The sequence below is a fragment of the Thamnophis elegans genome, chromosome 10 (assembly GCF_009769535.1).
Source record: "Thamnophis elegans isolate rThaEle1 chromosome 10, rThaEle1.pri, whole genome shotgun sequence".
Classification (NCBI taxonomy): domain Eukaryota; kingdom Metazoa; phylum Chordata; class Lepidosauria; order Squamata; family Colubridae; genus Thamnophis; species Thamnophis elegans.
The window spans coordinates 32,283,929-32,298,340 of NC_045550.1; the positions used below are offsets into that span (position 1 = coordinate 32,283,929).

General features: G+C 36.3%; 1 protein-coding gene across 2 annotated transcripts in view; it reads left to right on the top strand.

Annotated features, from left to right (window-relative positions):
- The window catches only part of SLCO2A1 (solute carrier organic anion transporter family member 2A1), a 67,818-nt gene that overhangs the window by 25,709 nt on the left and 27,697 nt on the right, over positions 1-14,412 (top strand). For both annotated transcript variants that reach the window (XM_032224988.1, XM_032224989.1), the window contains 3 exons: positions 3,374-3,511; positions 8,597-8,759; positions 12,943-13,155. In XM_032224988.1, the coding sequence (XP_032080879.1) occupies positions 3,374-3,511; positions 8,597-8,759; positions 12,943-13,155 (514 nt within the window). The remainder of the gene's footprint in view (positions 1-3,373; positions 3,512-8,596; positions 8,760-12,942; positions 13,156-14,412) is intronic.

The window sequence follows — 14,412 nt, forward strand, 5'->3', positions numbered from 1 at the left end:
TAATTTGTGCTGTTTTATCTCAAGAGGCACTGTTTCCTGGGCCAGGATAATGTTTTTTACCTTTGTTTTTTCATGGATATTTTGCTCATGGATATCGGGGGACGTTCACAAACACAGGCTTTGTTATTAAACTGTACACTTTGTCATTCATAAGTAATGTGTGAATAATGCTGACATAACAACATTGGAACATTGTCACCAAATTATAAGAGCTGAGAAAACAAAGAGTAGTCTACTCTTTTTCATGAGTAAAAAAAGGCAGTAACCAGTTTTGCAGTTGATGATGCGAAGTAATGAGTTGTGTCAGGAAAATGACTAGCCGTCACAGTCACTTTTGTTATGTAGAAAAGAGTTTTGAGAGGACTAGTAATAAGAAACAGTATAGAATTTTAAAAAGTAATAATATAGAGGAGGATTTGGCATGAATTTCTCATTTTCCCTTCCAAACTATGAAACTCCACTTTGTCCCTTCCTTTTTTCACCTCACTTTTCTTTTGTCTTTCTGTGTTTCTGTCATATTTGTTAAACATTATTTGAGTTAAGAGCAACAAGAGGGAAAGGAATGTTCCACTGGTGGCCTTGATTGGGAAACTGTTCTTTATTGTCATTGGTTAAACAAAAAAACGTCATGCAAAATTTAGGTTTGCATGTATGCACACACACACACACACACACACACACAAAGACACACATACACACAAAATGTTATTACTATTGCCAGCATTAGTGTTGGAACAGAGGCCAGTGGATCTCATGGATGCCTGTTCTATGTCAAGCATCAACAAATACTGGAAACAATTATGTTTATGATAACCCTCCTAAAAAATACTGATCGGCAACAATGGGGAATTGAGAATTAGAAAAGCTAAGATTTGGAAAAAGTATTGTATAACTTAATTTGTATTTGTCATGTTAATATTTATTTAAAATATATATCTATTACCAGTTGGGTAGTGCAGGCTCTTAATTTATGGTCTTCAAGTTCTTTTGCATTTCAAATTTCAGGTTCTGATTATTTAGTGATTTATTTGATTTTTATTCTGCTATCATGTTTTATATCATTTTTGGCTTTTCTTTCACTCAAAAATACATATTTTGATGCCTCGCCCTACCATAATTGACCAAGCAAGATCATAATGTCTAACAAGCAAACAGTCTCCATCAGCCCGTAAAACAGTTTTTGGCTCAAGATTTTACTACTGCATTCTCTTTATCAAATATTCCCACATTTGGTTTCTTTATAAAAGTTCGAGAAATAAATTAAAGAAAAGTAGTATACTTGGCCATTAAACTTGCATAGTGTCATGCCAAGCTGTACTAAAAGCCAGTATTTGCTCAACACAGCCAGATTCGTTTGATTTGGAAAGGGGAGAATGCAGTTGCAAGTAGAACAGCAGATCTCCCTAACATATTTTCCGTACCTGTGCACTTTGAAAGTATTTTGAAGGTACAGCATGAAGAAATTGGCATATTTAGACCTAAAAGAAAAAGGATTGAGGGGAAATGGGAAAGCACTCTTTAAATATCTGAAAGAATGTCACAGAGAAAAGATTAAAGCCTATAGTTTGTCTTTTCAGAATTCAGAACGAGGAAGACAAGAGTTATGTTACAGGAAGATAGATGCTATAGATCTACTTACTATTAAACATGTAATAATAAGAGCAATGCAAAAGGGGAAAGAATAAGTAGTTAAGGATGGAATCACAATCACTGGTTGTGTTAAAGTGGGGCTCCACAGCCAGATGCTTTACTTTTCATTCATGTGTTGAACAGGGATTGGACTTAATGCCAAAATGGTTCCTTCAGATTCTGTGGTTCTATTTTATATGTTACTTATTCCTTCTTAAAACTTACTTTATTTTTATTGATGATTTTTCTATGATACATATGCTATTGTAATCTCACAATCTCCATTGTTTCACTACAATGTTTCTCTAAGTTTGTTCAAATTGGGTAGGGATTTAGTCACTTCCATATATCATATTTTAAAATGATGGCAAGGAGCCAAGCTTTCTTTTTATCTTTATTTTATTAATGTAACACATCTCAAACAAGCAAGTAGTTTTTCGTTGTAATTGTAGCTGCCAAATCCTAGGAAAGTCTTTTAAACGCAAGGAAATACGGACAAAATGAGACCACCAAGGAAGAAAAGAAAATTTCCCAAAGAAAAGCCCAACGTTACAAAAATGCAAAAATTAAAATAAAATGTTAAAAACTGTAAAGGGATCAAAAAACAAACAAACTCAGAGCAATCCAGTAGCAGAAGAGAGGAAAAATATGGCTTGCTGAATCACAGAGTTGGAGTGAAAGAATAATATACGTCCAGGATTTTTGTAGCCTAATGCCAGATATATTTCCTTGTTTGTTTTAACAAGCATTTATTTCGTGTTAAAAGAGCATGAAGACATGATCCCTATGTCAAACAAGAGCTAAATAAATGATTGTAGCATAAAGTTTTGACCATCAGAAGGCAATGACTTCAGCAATCAGTCTATATACTGTGTAACCCACTGTCAGTTTGATGTGCTACAAAAATTATACAAATCTCAAAAGGAAATTTTTTTTCCATCTTCCTTATAACTCCTGTCACCATATTTAAACTTTTATTTCAATACCATTTAAACTTTTCATATATTTTCATAGATTTTCACGGGTGTAGGTATGCTAGTCTTGTTGTATTCAGGTCTTTTCCCGTGTAAGATTGAGATTGAAAAACACCCCCACAACATGAATAAACATGATGATACCTCCCACCTACCAGACATCTGGAAACCAGCCCTAGTCAAGAAACAAGCCCCACTCACCACCCAGGCCATTACAACAACAGACATACAGCCAGCACCAATCAGCACCAATCTACCAATTATGATACAACTACACAACCAATCATTCTACTTACTGAAACAAAGCCAGAACTCCACACACACACACCAAGATTTATAGAAAGATGGCAGCTCCGACCACGCTTTAAGCCAAAAACATCAGCCTGAAGATAGCGAGTGAGACCTCGTCGAAATGTTGCCAAGACAATCTCAATCTTACACGGGAAAAGACCTGAATACCTGGAGTTGTAGAAATCTCACATTTCATTTTAAATAAAAATTCAGCTCTCTCAAATATTGAAAATGTGAGCTCACTGACCTTGAAACCAGCTTGTAGGGCAACAGATTCCAATTTTTTTAAAAGCTTGTTTTTCAGATAAGCAAATTCTCTTCAGATGTTTAGGGACTTTGATTTTAAGTTTATATAAACATTTGGTTACTATTTTGTCTGAAAACTCAGAATTACCCAACAATATCATCCACATACATATTGGTACTTCCTAGCCTTCCATCATGATAATACATCTAACTATGCATCTTCTTGCTAACAGGTGTTTGTGTTCTGCCATGGCCTGATGCAGCTGTGTCAACTCCTCTACAGTGCTTACTTTAAGAGTAGCTTGACTACCATCGAGAAGCGCTTTGGCCTCTCCAGTTTGTCCTCTGGCTTTATCTCCAGTTTACATGAGGTAATTGCATCAGCTGAATTGTTTCTGGGTGAAGCTGTGGGTTACTCTAGCTCAGTGGTTCCCAAACTTTTTCAGTCCACCGCCTCCTTGGTGCTACAAACTGATCCTCAGTGCTCCCCACCCAGTGGTGGAATTCAATTTTTTTTACTACCGGTTCTGTAGGCGTGACTTGGTGGGCGTGGCTGGGGGGTTCATGTGATTGGGCGGTTTGCACGAGCTTGACGGACGGAAGATAGTAACAGTAAAATTCAAAACTGTAACAATTAATTACACAATTTAAAAACCTTTTTAAAGGTTTGACCCAGAGTACCTTAGTTAGCACTGGTCTATGGTTACAAGTCCACCCTTCATTTTTGGAAGACCATCCTAGTTGAAAATCATGCAGTTTCATTTTTTCTTCCTTCCCTGCATTTCAGGCTGATATTTACTCTACTCATCTGCCTTTCACTTGCAACAGAGAACAGAAACAATGATTTAACCAAAACTATGGCACTCAAGAAGAAGAAATGGGCCCATCGCTATTATTATGAGCTTCAGTTGAAATATGCCAGTTGGCCTAATATGTTATAAGACCTTGTCATCCAAATACTTTTTGAACAATACTTGCTGATTATGTTTAAAAGATTGGGTTTGCTGAAATCATCATTTCATAATTAGGTCGCCTGTCAGAAAGTTTGAGCTAAACCGAATCAGGCACAAGAGAGACAAGTCTCTTCCCATCCACCTCCTCCGTAAAGCTAGGCCGGTCTGGCTTTGACTCACCACTGACGGCCCATTTTTTGTTCATTTCTGCCCTCCCCACCCCCCAGGAGCTGTCTGAAAGCCTTCTACAAGCTATGCAAGGCCATTTTGGTGAAGGGGGCAAGGTTTCAGGAGACAAAAAATGCTGTATTCACTGTATAAGACAGACTCAGATTTTCAGCCTCTTTTTTGAGGGAAAAAGGTGCATCTTATACTCCGAAAAATACGGTACATGTGCATGGGAAGCATATGGAGTGGTGTATAGGCACTCCACTCCAGGTAATGCATCCAGAACAGGGGCCTAATTTCTATGTCAGTGAATTATTGTATATTGTAGCATCATTGAGCCACCTATAGCATGAGATTGGTATGGCAATGGTTGGATGTCTGTGGCAACTTTAAGATGTGTGGACTTCAATTCCCAGAATTCCACAGCCAGCCTGAAGTAAAGCCCACACATTTTAAAGATGCTGAGTTTAAAAATAAGGGTCTGGAATATGCTGTAAATTACTAATATGGAAATGATCTTAGAATGGAGGAATCCGCAGCATTGAGGCATTGCCTCTAAATGGATGAATTCAGAGATGTGTTTTTTCTGGAATATTTCTTATTGTAACCTCAAATCAGATCTGGTCCATTAAAAAAATAGATTATTAAGTTTAATTCCATTCTGTGATTTTTCAAAGAGATAATTTGCTGATGGAAAGCATCTTGAACCCTTAACAGAATTTCTTTCCACATTTGGATAGTTTGGAAAGAATAAAAAGGAGAGCAGAATCACTGATTAGAAATTAAGATAAGAGTGTTGCATAACTCCATAAGAAAAAAATAATTGCCAAATCTCACATTAACTGTGAATATAGAAGCAGCTAATTTTTTTATCAGCACCTCTCATTAGATATTATAATAGGAAAAATACCATAGCACATGGAAATAAATGCAACAAAATATTTTTTAATAGCATGCACAACCACTACAATAATTCTTGCCAAAGGAATGCAGAAAAGCTCTGAAATTGTACAGGTTATATACACTCTGAAAAGATACCTGAGCAACAAAAGGCAATGTAAATAACAACATTCCCTGTACAGGCATAATGTAGCATCTGATAAGCAGGGGTGAAATTCAGTAGGTTCTGACAAATTTCTGGAGAACCAGTAGCTGAAATTTTGAGTAGTTTGGAGAACCAGCAAATAACACCTCTGGCTGGCCCCAGAGTCAGGTGGGAATGGAGATTTTGCAGTTTCCTTCTCCTGCCACGCCCACCAAGCCACGACCACAGAACCAGTAGTAAATTGAATTTCACCATTGCTGATAAGAACATTAGGTGATCTTACGATGGGCTGATTAGGCACCTTTAAATTACACTACTGTTGCTACTGCAGCATCTTATAACATTTTTATTGTACGTATGTATTGACTCCTTTCACACCAAGGAAAAGACTACAATTTGGTTTTTTAACTATCTGTCTCCTGTTCCTCCAGGGTCATCAGACAATTTCAGTTTTCTTGCTCCTTCAGCTGTAGAATTCAGAATCCCTCAGGAATCATGTTTATAAGGATAGAAATATTATTTGTTTCCATAATAGGTTTCCCGTTCTATTATCCAGACTATTTTAGAGTAAACCAGTCATTCTGATATTCATCTTCTTCATTAACCTCCTCCAGATATTAAGGGTGTGCCTTCCAGAAACTTCAGATTACAGTTTTCATCATTCCTTCAGTCGACCGTGATAGTTTGAGCTATGGGAATTAAAGTTTAAGAGGGCTGTAGGTTACTGGCTTTTGTTTCTGATAATTGCAATAATAACCATGCATTTCTTTCCGATTGCTCAGTTATACATGATGAGCAAAATGCCAGAGTTAGAATCCTTGAACTCCTTCTCAACTCATTTCTTTTTAACCTATTTTATTCAAGATTCCAAATTGTTGCTTCTAGAGATGTTTCTGTTTCCCACATTTGGGTAGGTTGGAAAGAAAAATTCTCTTTTGTGGAACAGATTTAATGATTTTTCTCTGGACTTAAAAAAAATGGCAATAAATCTCTCCTAAGATGCAAAGTGAGGGCAAACATTCCAGTGTGGTGAATGTTAAAATATTTCTACCAACTCACCATAGTATTAGGTTTGTTGTTCAGGATTGTTTTAGGGTACCCTTCCCTAACTCTGACTCTCCAGATGCATTGAGATATAAAAAATTCCAATCAGAGTTTATATTGGCCATACTGATCAAACATTCTGGGAAGTCAATTTCAGTGTGTCTGGTAGCCCATGGGTCAGCCGAGACTGTTTTTTTTAAAAACATCATTCCCAAAGCTATTGTATAAAAGTTGTTCCTGTATAGAGGTTTATAGCTGAGAGTTTTATTTTGGGAAGGGCAGAGTATGTACCTCAGTATCAGAGGACATGATTTTCCTGAAGAAGGCCTAAAGTTCAATTTTTAGCATCCTAAAATAAATGTAAGAGAGCCACTACCGGTCAACTTGATGTGATGTTGTTGGTATGTTAGGTGTGTCTGAGTACACATTGATTTTTAGACATCTCTGCAAATTTCGGCCCCATGTCATTTGCTTTTCTAAGGGAATAGGTGTTTTCTAAGGATCATTTGAAAATCCTGAAACTGGACATATATTGTAGTGCAATCCAAAGACTGTACATGTAGAAGCGGATTCCATTAAGACCAGATGATACATGTAAATACTGGATTCACACATATTGTGTGTTGTTTGGATTGGTCATATGACCCCACTGTGATTTATTCCGTAAACTATAAAATATGTAGAAATTCAACAAAATGCCTGCGGATGCAGTTCTAAAAATCAGTAGAAATGTTTTGCAACTAATATGTTACAAACATCAAAACTCTTTGTGTCAAGTTGAACAGCCTCCAGATGTGTGGACTACAATTCCTAGAATTTTCAGCAAAAGCCATTCTGGCAAGAAATTTTAGGAGCTGGTCCACATATCTGGAGGACACTCAGGAAAGCTTTTCCAACAGAACTCCAAGCACATTGCCTCATTTACGGTAGGAAACACAAATATTTTTTATATTAAAAAGATGTGGTCTTACTCTTGAGGGTCACCATAATGTCTGCTTTGTGATGTTCTTCCCTGAAAATTTCTTCATGGTCACATTTATTCTAGCCCACAAACAGCCATCATTAATGTCCTGCCAAGTACATATGTTTTTGCTTGGAACTATTTTTCATGCTTTTTCTACAAGCTCCCCTGGCTGATGACTGGGATCGTAGGCTTTCTCAGTTATGTTTAAAAATGATTCCAAAAGCTGGGCCAAAAAAAATTGATTCTAACGTACATTTGGAATAATAGAAAAATATATGGATGAAAGGATTGAAATTTACATTAAGTTATAATCTTAAATATATTTTTAATAAAAACTATTAGTATATGTCAACAGAGATTGTCCATAATATATAAAGACATTTCAAATTTATGTTGGAAATGTGAACAACAAGAAAGGACATTTTATCATCTTTGATGGATGTGTCCAAAGCTAGAAAATTCTGGATTCAAATACATTAATTAACTAAGAGAATGTAAAGGTTAATATGAAATTGAAGTCATATGTTTTTCATTTAGGATTGATGGACAAACAGTTGGAAAAGGTCATGGAACTTGTTTTTATATATGATAACTGCTGCAAGAGTATTATAGGTACAAATATGGAATGATTTGGCACTGCCCACAAATGGAGAAATGATTGCGGTAGATGATAGAACCTGCTGAGGTGGATAAATTGACTTCTTTGATCAGAGAAATGATAAGATCTACATTAATTGCTAACTGAAGCCCCTTATAGACTTTTTGCTTGGAACAGAAAATAATGAATTTATTATTTATGCTTTGAGGATTAAATAGATTATAGAAAGAACAGCTTTATGCTGTAGTAATAGAAGAAGACGTAAACCTATAATAGTACTTATATCTGCTATAAAGATCAGAAGCTAATTCTTTGCATCTTTTAAATTTTGTTTCTTTTTTTAACTTTTGTTTCTTTTTTGCATTTTTTCTCTTTGATTATTACTTTTCTCTTTTTCACTTTATATTAATTTGTATTAGTATTAAAAAAACCTTTGATAAAATTGTATATTGAAGAAATGATTCCATCAGCTGTAAAACCAAGAAAGGATGACAGTGTGTATGTATATTAATGGGGTGGGTGGGTGAATTCACAATTAGAGAATCTGTTCTAGTTCTATCTAAGACAGAGCAAGCAAGCAAATGAAGGAGGAAAAAAAGAGATCCAGATGATCCTTCTTCTCCTTAGCATGTGTCTTCCTTTGGGACTCTCCTAACACATCTGTATATTTTTGTCTCTCCACAGATTGGCAATGTCATCCTCATCATCTTTGTGAGCTACTTTGGTAGTCGAGTTCATCGACCTCGGATCATTGGCCTGGGAGGTCTGCTGTTGGCACTAGGGGCCTTCCTTTTGACTCTTCCTCATTTCCTTTCTGGCCGATATGAATATTCTTCAGCACAAATCAGTATGTAACTTTCTTGAACTCATTTCGTCTCCAAGTCTTTTGTAGATATTTGAAAGTTTAGTTGAGCTCCCTACCTTTTTTTTTTTTTTTTGCTTTCTTTTCTACCTTCAATTTGGAAGGTTCCCCAAATTCTTGATTTGTTCTTGTTAAATCCTGTATGGTACTATATGATTCTCCCTAACAGGTAAGTTTGGAAGGTTAGTTGCATGTTATAGTAACTTGGCCTTTGGCCATCTTAACTTCCAACATTCCTTGCAGGGCTATGTGCAGTCTCTGTGTGTAATGACTTGCCTACTCTGAGCATGCCAAGCTGGATCAGGACCAATGATGCAAGTTTTGGGTGTCATTGATAATTGTTCTATGTATTGAATTTCTGCTTTGAAAATATTGGGATTCTTTGATGTTAGCAAAATGAGTTGAAACTGTATGCAGATAGAGAAATAATGGTAATTAGGACATTGATGCATAGTTCATGCTTTTTTTTGTCATCAAAGCCTTATAAAAAGAGAATGTTCAGTGTATATATGATACAATATTTTATCTGTATTAAAGAAAATCACCAACAGGAAAAACAAAACAAAGAAAAAAGCAAAAGGAACAGATACATATATACATACATATACATACATACATATATAGCAATATACTCATCTGTGTTATTTATCTTTTTTAAACTTAATGCTATAATTGACCTTATATAAGCTTTAAATTGAGATTAAGACTGAAGTGAAAATTCCAAAGATGAGATTTGATATGATTATATAAAAAATTAAAAGCAAAAAATTAAAAAGAGAAAAATATGTCTAAGAAAACAATTATTATTGCCCTCTCTTTGGTTCTTTTCCTCCTCTACTTTAATATTGGTATAATGCAGTATGTTTTAAACTGCTGTATTATTGCTCATTTCTATTTAGACCTAAAAGGAAATTATTGATTTATACATTAATTTGTTATATAGTCAGCTTGGCTTCCAGTATTTCCCTCATTTCCTTTTAATGTCAGATAGAAACAAAGAGCCTGATGTACTCTACTTGAAAAGAGTTCCACATCTGGTTGGCAGGAGCAATTGTTTCTAATGACATCAGCTGGATTTGATTGTTTGGTTGCCAAGATTTGGATTCAAATTCTGAATTTCTAAACAGTATGCTATTCATCAAAAAGCAACATAGGATGATGGATAAGAGAATTCATTTAGGAAGCATTGACAAGTACATTTGGCTTCTCCTGAACCTTCTAATCATACATATAATCATGTAATAGTACCTTTTACGCGGTCATGATATTTATCTATAAAGTATTCAGCAAGTATGCAGGAAAACATTATTCTCATTTGTTCCTGGAAGAGGAAATCTGGATATTCACAGTTACTGACAAGTACAAATGCAACATCTTACAGCGTTTTCTCTTGTACTAGACGAGATTTTTGTTATAACTGTCATTTTACAGAGCCATCTTTATGCACAAACCATGATGGAATAAAATTACTGGAAAGTGCCTTTATAGAAAATGCTATGATCTTGAAAATGCTTATGAATTTGGTAAGAAAGATCTTGGCAGAAGATTCAGCAAAAATGTTATTACTTAGATTGTGGATTTTTATTTACTATGGCTCTGCAAGTCTTTCAAAAGATTTCCTCAGAACACATGAAAGCATGTATGAAGTATCTCTTTTCAAATCATTAAAGAAGCTTAGTCTTTTTCTAAACCTGCACAATTGCTTTGAAAGCGGCTCCTTGCTGCCACCACCCTCTCCCCCCCCCCCCACTCTTGCACACGAGCTTCATATTATTCTCAGTAAAATGAAGTGGCCATTTCATATTAAGCTAAGAAAACCAAAGAAAATTGTGCATTATATTATTTCAGTAGAATCTGCATGACACTTAAGTGATCATGCCTAACAATCTTTAGAAACACAAATTAACGATGAAGAGGTTCTGAAGATCTTGGGGAAGATGTAATCAGTTCTCTGGAGAAAAAGTCGTTATGTAAAGTTCATTTGTTAATAGTAAAGACAATAAAGATCTCTCTAATCTTTCGGGGAATTTCTGGGTATTTCTGGGAATTGAAACTGGGTGTTTTTAGTTATGTTTTATTAGAGATATTCAGGCTAAACGATTTTGTGGATCATACCTCATTAATAAATAGAATATATTCTTAGGTATATTAAGACATTTTAAAACATAGCTTTCTTCATCATGGAATGTATAGATTTGCCTCCAGTATACTTTTCTATGTAGGGCTGTCTGTTGTTTTTAATTAACAATTTTTAGTTACCATTTAAATACCATCTGTAGATTCATTTCAATTACATATGTATATCTAAAACTTATTTACCTCAATTGTATATGTGTGAGGACAGTAAACCATTTTTCTTTTCCAGAAAGATCCTTTCTGATCTCTTCAGAATCTCTTCAGTAAGAGATGAGAAGTGAAAATTAAGAGCATTTATATAAATAAACAAAAAAGAAATTGTTGGATTGTACCATTTTTCTCATTTATCTCCAGTTTCAGTTTTAAAAATTGTACTTTGTCATGCAATGTGTCTCAAATATGGTCCTGTGGGAATTGAATTATACAAATAAATATGAAATATTTATGAAGGCTCCTGCATTCTGGAATTACATCATGGCCTCCTGTGCTGTAATATTGTTGCTGTAATATTGTTGCTGTAATGAATTTATATGGAAATGTCAGTGCAATGTATTAATTGAATTTCCTTCATTAACTGCTCAGCATGTTTTGTTTCACTCACTTTCAAATTCATAGAAGTACACAAATCTGCATGGTAATTCATTAAGTAATTTCAATTTGTGGCAATATCTGAATCAACAGTGAAAATGCAAATAACAAGATTTAGGATGTAGGAAAACTGAATGAAGGGCAAAGACATTGTGTGTGTTTTAACTTTGCTTAGGTCCTGTAATAACTATCCTCTTATCTTTTGATGTCTGTCTCTCTCTGTCTCTCTCTGTCTGTCTCTGTCTGTCTGTCTCTGTCTCTGTCTCTGTCTCTCTCTCTCTCTCTCTCTCTCTCTCTCTCTCTCTGTGTGTCTTTCTCTGTCTCTGTCTCTCTCTCTCTCTCCTTTTTGTCCCTTCATCCTTGGAACCCAGGTTCCAAAAATCTTTCTGAACTTACCCTGTAACAATGCTGTCATATCTTGACAGAAAATGTGATGACACGTACTAATTAAACTAAGGAAGTTTATAGGTCTGGCAATTCTCCAGGAATGATAAATCATTAAGCAAATTTAAGGGTATATAATTCACTTTTCATTCTAGCTTGATCTTGCTAGTAGATCCCTGAGATTACAAGAATTGCACCCACAATGTTACCACCCACGATGTTGCTGTTACAAAGATGATTCTGAATGGATGTTAGCCAGTATAAGGTGCTTCAGGTGCTCGTCGGAGTTATTAAGTTTTCTTCCCTCCAAAATGTTTACTTTCTACTTGTGCGGCCTTTAGATCCCAAATAGAGTTATTGTGTCTCTACAGCCTCTGTTGTTAAATGATTCTTTGGTCATCTGGACCCTAAATATACATACCAATAATCATCAGAAATGTGGCTTGTGCTACCTCATCAATCCTCATTTCCCCCCCCTGGACATGACAAGTGATTATGTATGAATAAGTTACTGCAGGTTGATTTTCAAGTTTGCTGTTTGCCCATTTTTATATACACAGTACAGGTAGCCCTCAATTTACAACCACAATTGAACTCCCAAATTAGGTTGCTAAGTGAGAAATTTGTTAAGTGAGTTTTGCCCCATTTTACAAGCTTTCTTGGCACATTTTTTAAGTGAATCACTGCAATTCTTAAACTGTTGTTAAGTGAATCTGGTTTCCCCATTGACTTTACTTGTCAGAAGGTCGTAAAAGGGGATCACATGACTCTGGGACACTGCAAATGTGAGTCAGTTGTCAAACATCCGAATGTAAATCACATGACCATGGGGATGCTACAACGGTCATATAGTAAGTGTGAGAAATGGTCATAAGCTACTTTTTTCAGTGCTGTTGTAACTTTGAGCGGTCACTAAATGAACCATTGTAAGTCGAGGACTACCTATAGTAATTTTCTTTTTCAAACAAAAATGCTAATAAGGATTTAATATAAGAACTTAGTATCATAAAAAGTTAATTCCCAGTGTATTCCTCTGAAATTATTGTTGATTTTGTTCTAGATAACCAGAGCAGCCAGTCCAGATTAGAGCTCTGTCAAGGAGGATTTAAGTGTTTGAATGCCACTGTGAACGTCCAGGCAGAGGCTAGTATCATGTGGGGATTAATGATACTTGCCCAACTCTTGGCTGGAATTGGAACAGTCCCTATCCAGCCTTTTGGAATTTCCTACGTGGATGACTTTGCTGAACCAAACAATTCTCCTTTGTACATAGGTAAATATTTGCTTGAAAGTTGTACTGTAGCATCCTTATTGTCTGGTTTGTATTGCTTTAATACCAGTGTGGTGCTGGCTGAGAAGGTATCTGCTAAGCACACTGTCATGGGTGTGTCACTGATGTAGAAGAACTCTTTCTGATGTAACGTAAGTCAGGGACATAATCTTGTAATAAAAATCGCTGTCCAGGAAGGAGGTGAGACACATATTCAATTGTGGGAATTATTGACAACATGATGACAGACTTAATGTCTGTTCTTGTTGATAATGGCAGCTTTTGCCTCATGTACTTCTCTTATGAAAAGAATAAGAAATATATTTTTCTGGTTTTCTGCCATAATACATGTGGCCATTGGCATTTAGTATGGCAAGGTTTTTGCAGTTTCATTGCACACTTAATCCTCCAGAACTGATGTTTTGCGGCCTTTACCGTCTTCTGGCAGTTGCCAGATACCAACTCATCACAACTTATCCAGCAATTGCAGCACTATATGCTTTATTGGATGGGATGTGGTGGCTCAGAAGCTAAGATGCTGAGCTTGTCGATCAGAAAGATTAGCAGTTCTAATCCCTAGTGCCGTGTAATGGAGTGAGTTCCCATTATTTGTGCCAGCTTCTGCCAACCTAGCAGTTCGAAAGCATGTAAACTGCAAGTAGAAAAATAGGGACCACCTTTGGTGGGAAGGTAACAGCATTCCATGCACCTTTGGCATTTAATCATGCTGGCCCCATGACCACGGAGACGCCTTCGGACAATGCTGGCTCTTTGGCTTTGAAACGGAGATGAGCACTGCTCCCTAGAGTTGGGAACAACTAGCACATATGTGTAAGGGGAACTTTTACCTTTACCTTTACCTTATGCTGTGTTGGATAAAATCGGTTATATTCTGGTTTTGTTTCTATGATTCTTTGGTCATCTATCAATCATCTCTTCTTTGTTTAGTATTGGTATGTCAGTGTTAGTTGCCAGTCCTTATGCTAGGACAGAGGTGTCAAACTCAAGGCTCGTGGCGGGATCTGGCCCACAGGGTGCTTAGATCTGGCCCATGGAGCTGCCCTGGAAACAGCAAAGGACCGGCCCGCAGTGCCTTTGCCAATCTCCATTTTCAGCTGGGATGGCCAGCAATCATCTTCCAGTGTAAACAAAGCTTGGGAGAGCTCCATTTTCACTGGCACAGAGTTGCAGGAGGCCGTCCCAGCCGAAAACGGAGATTGGGAGCCCGCTTTTGCTGGCAGAGCACTCAGGCCGCCACAG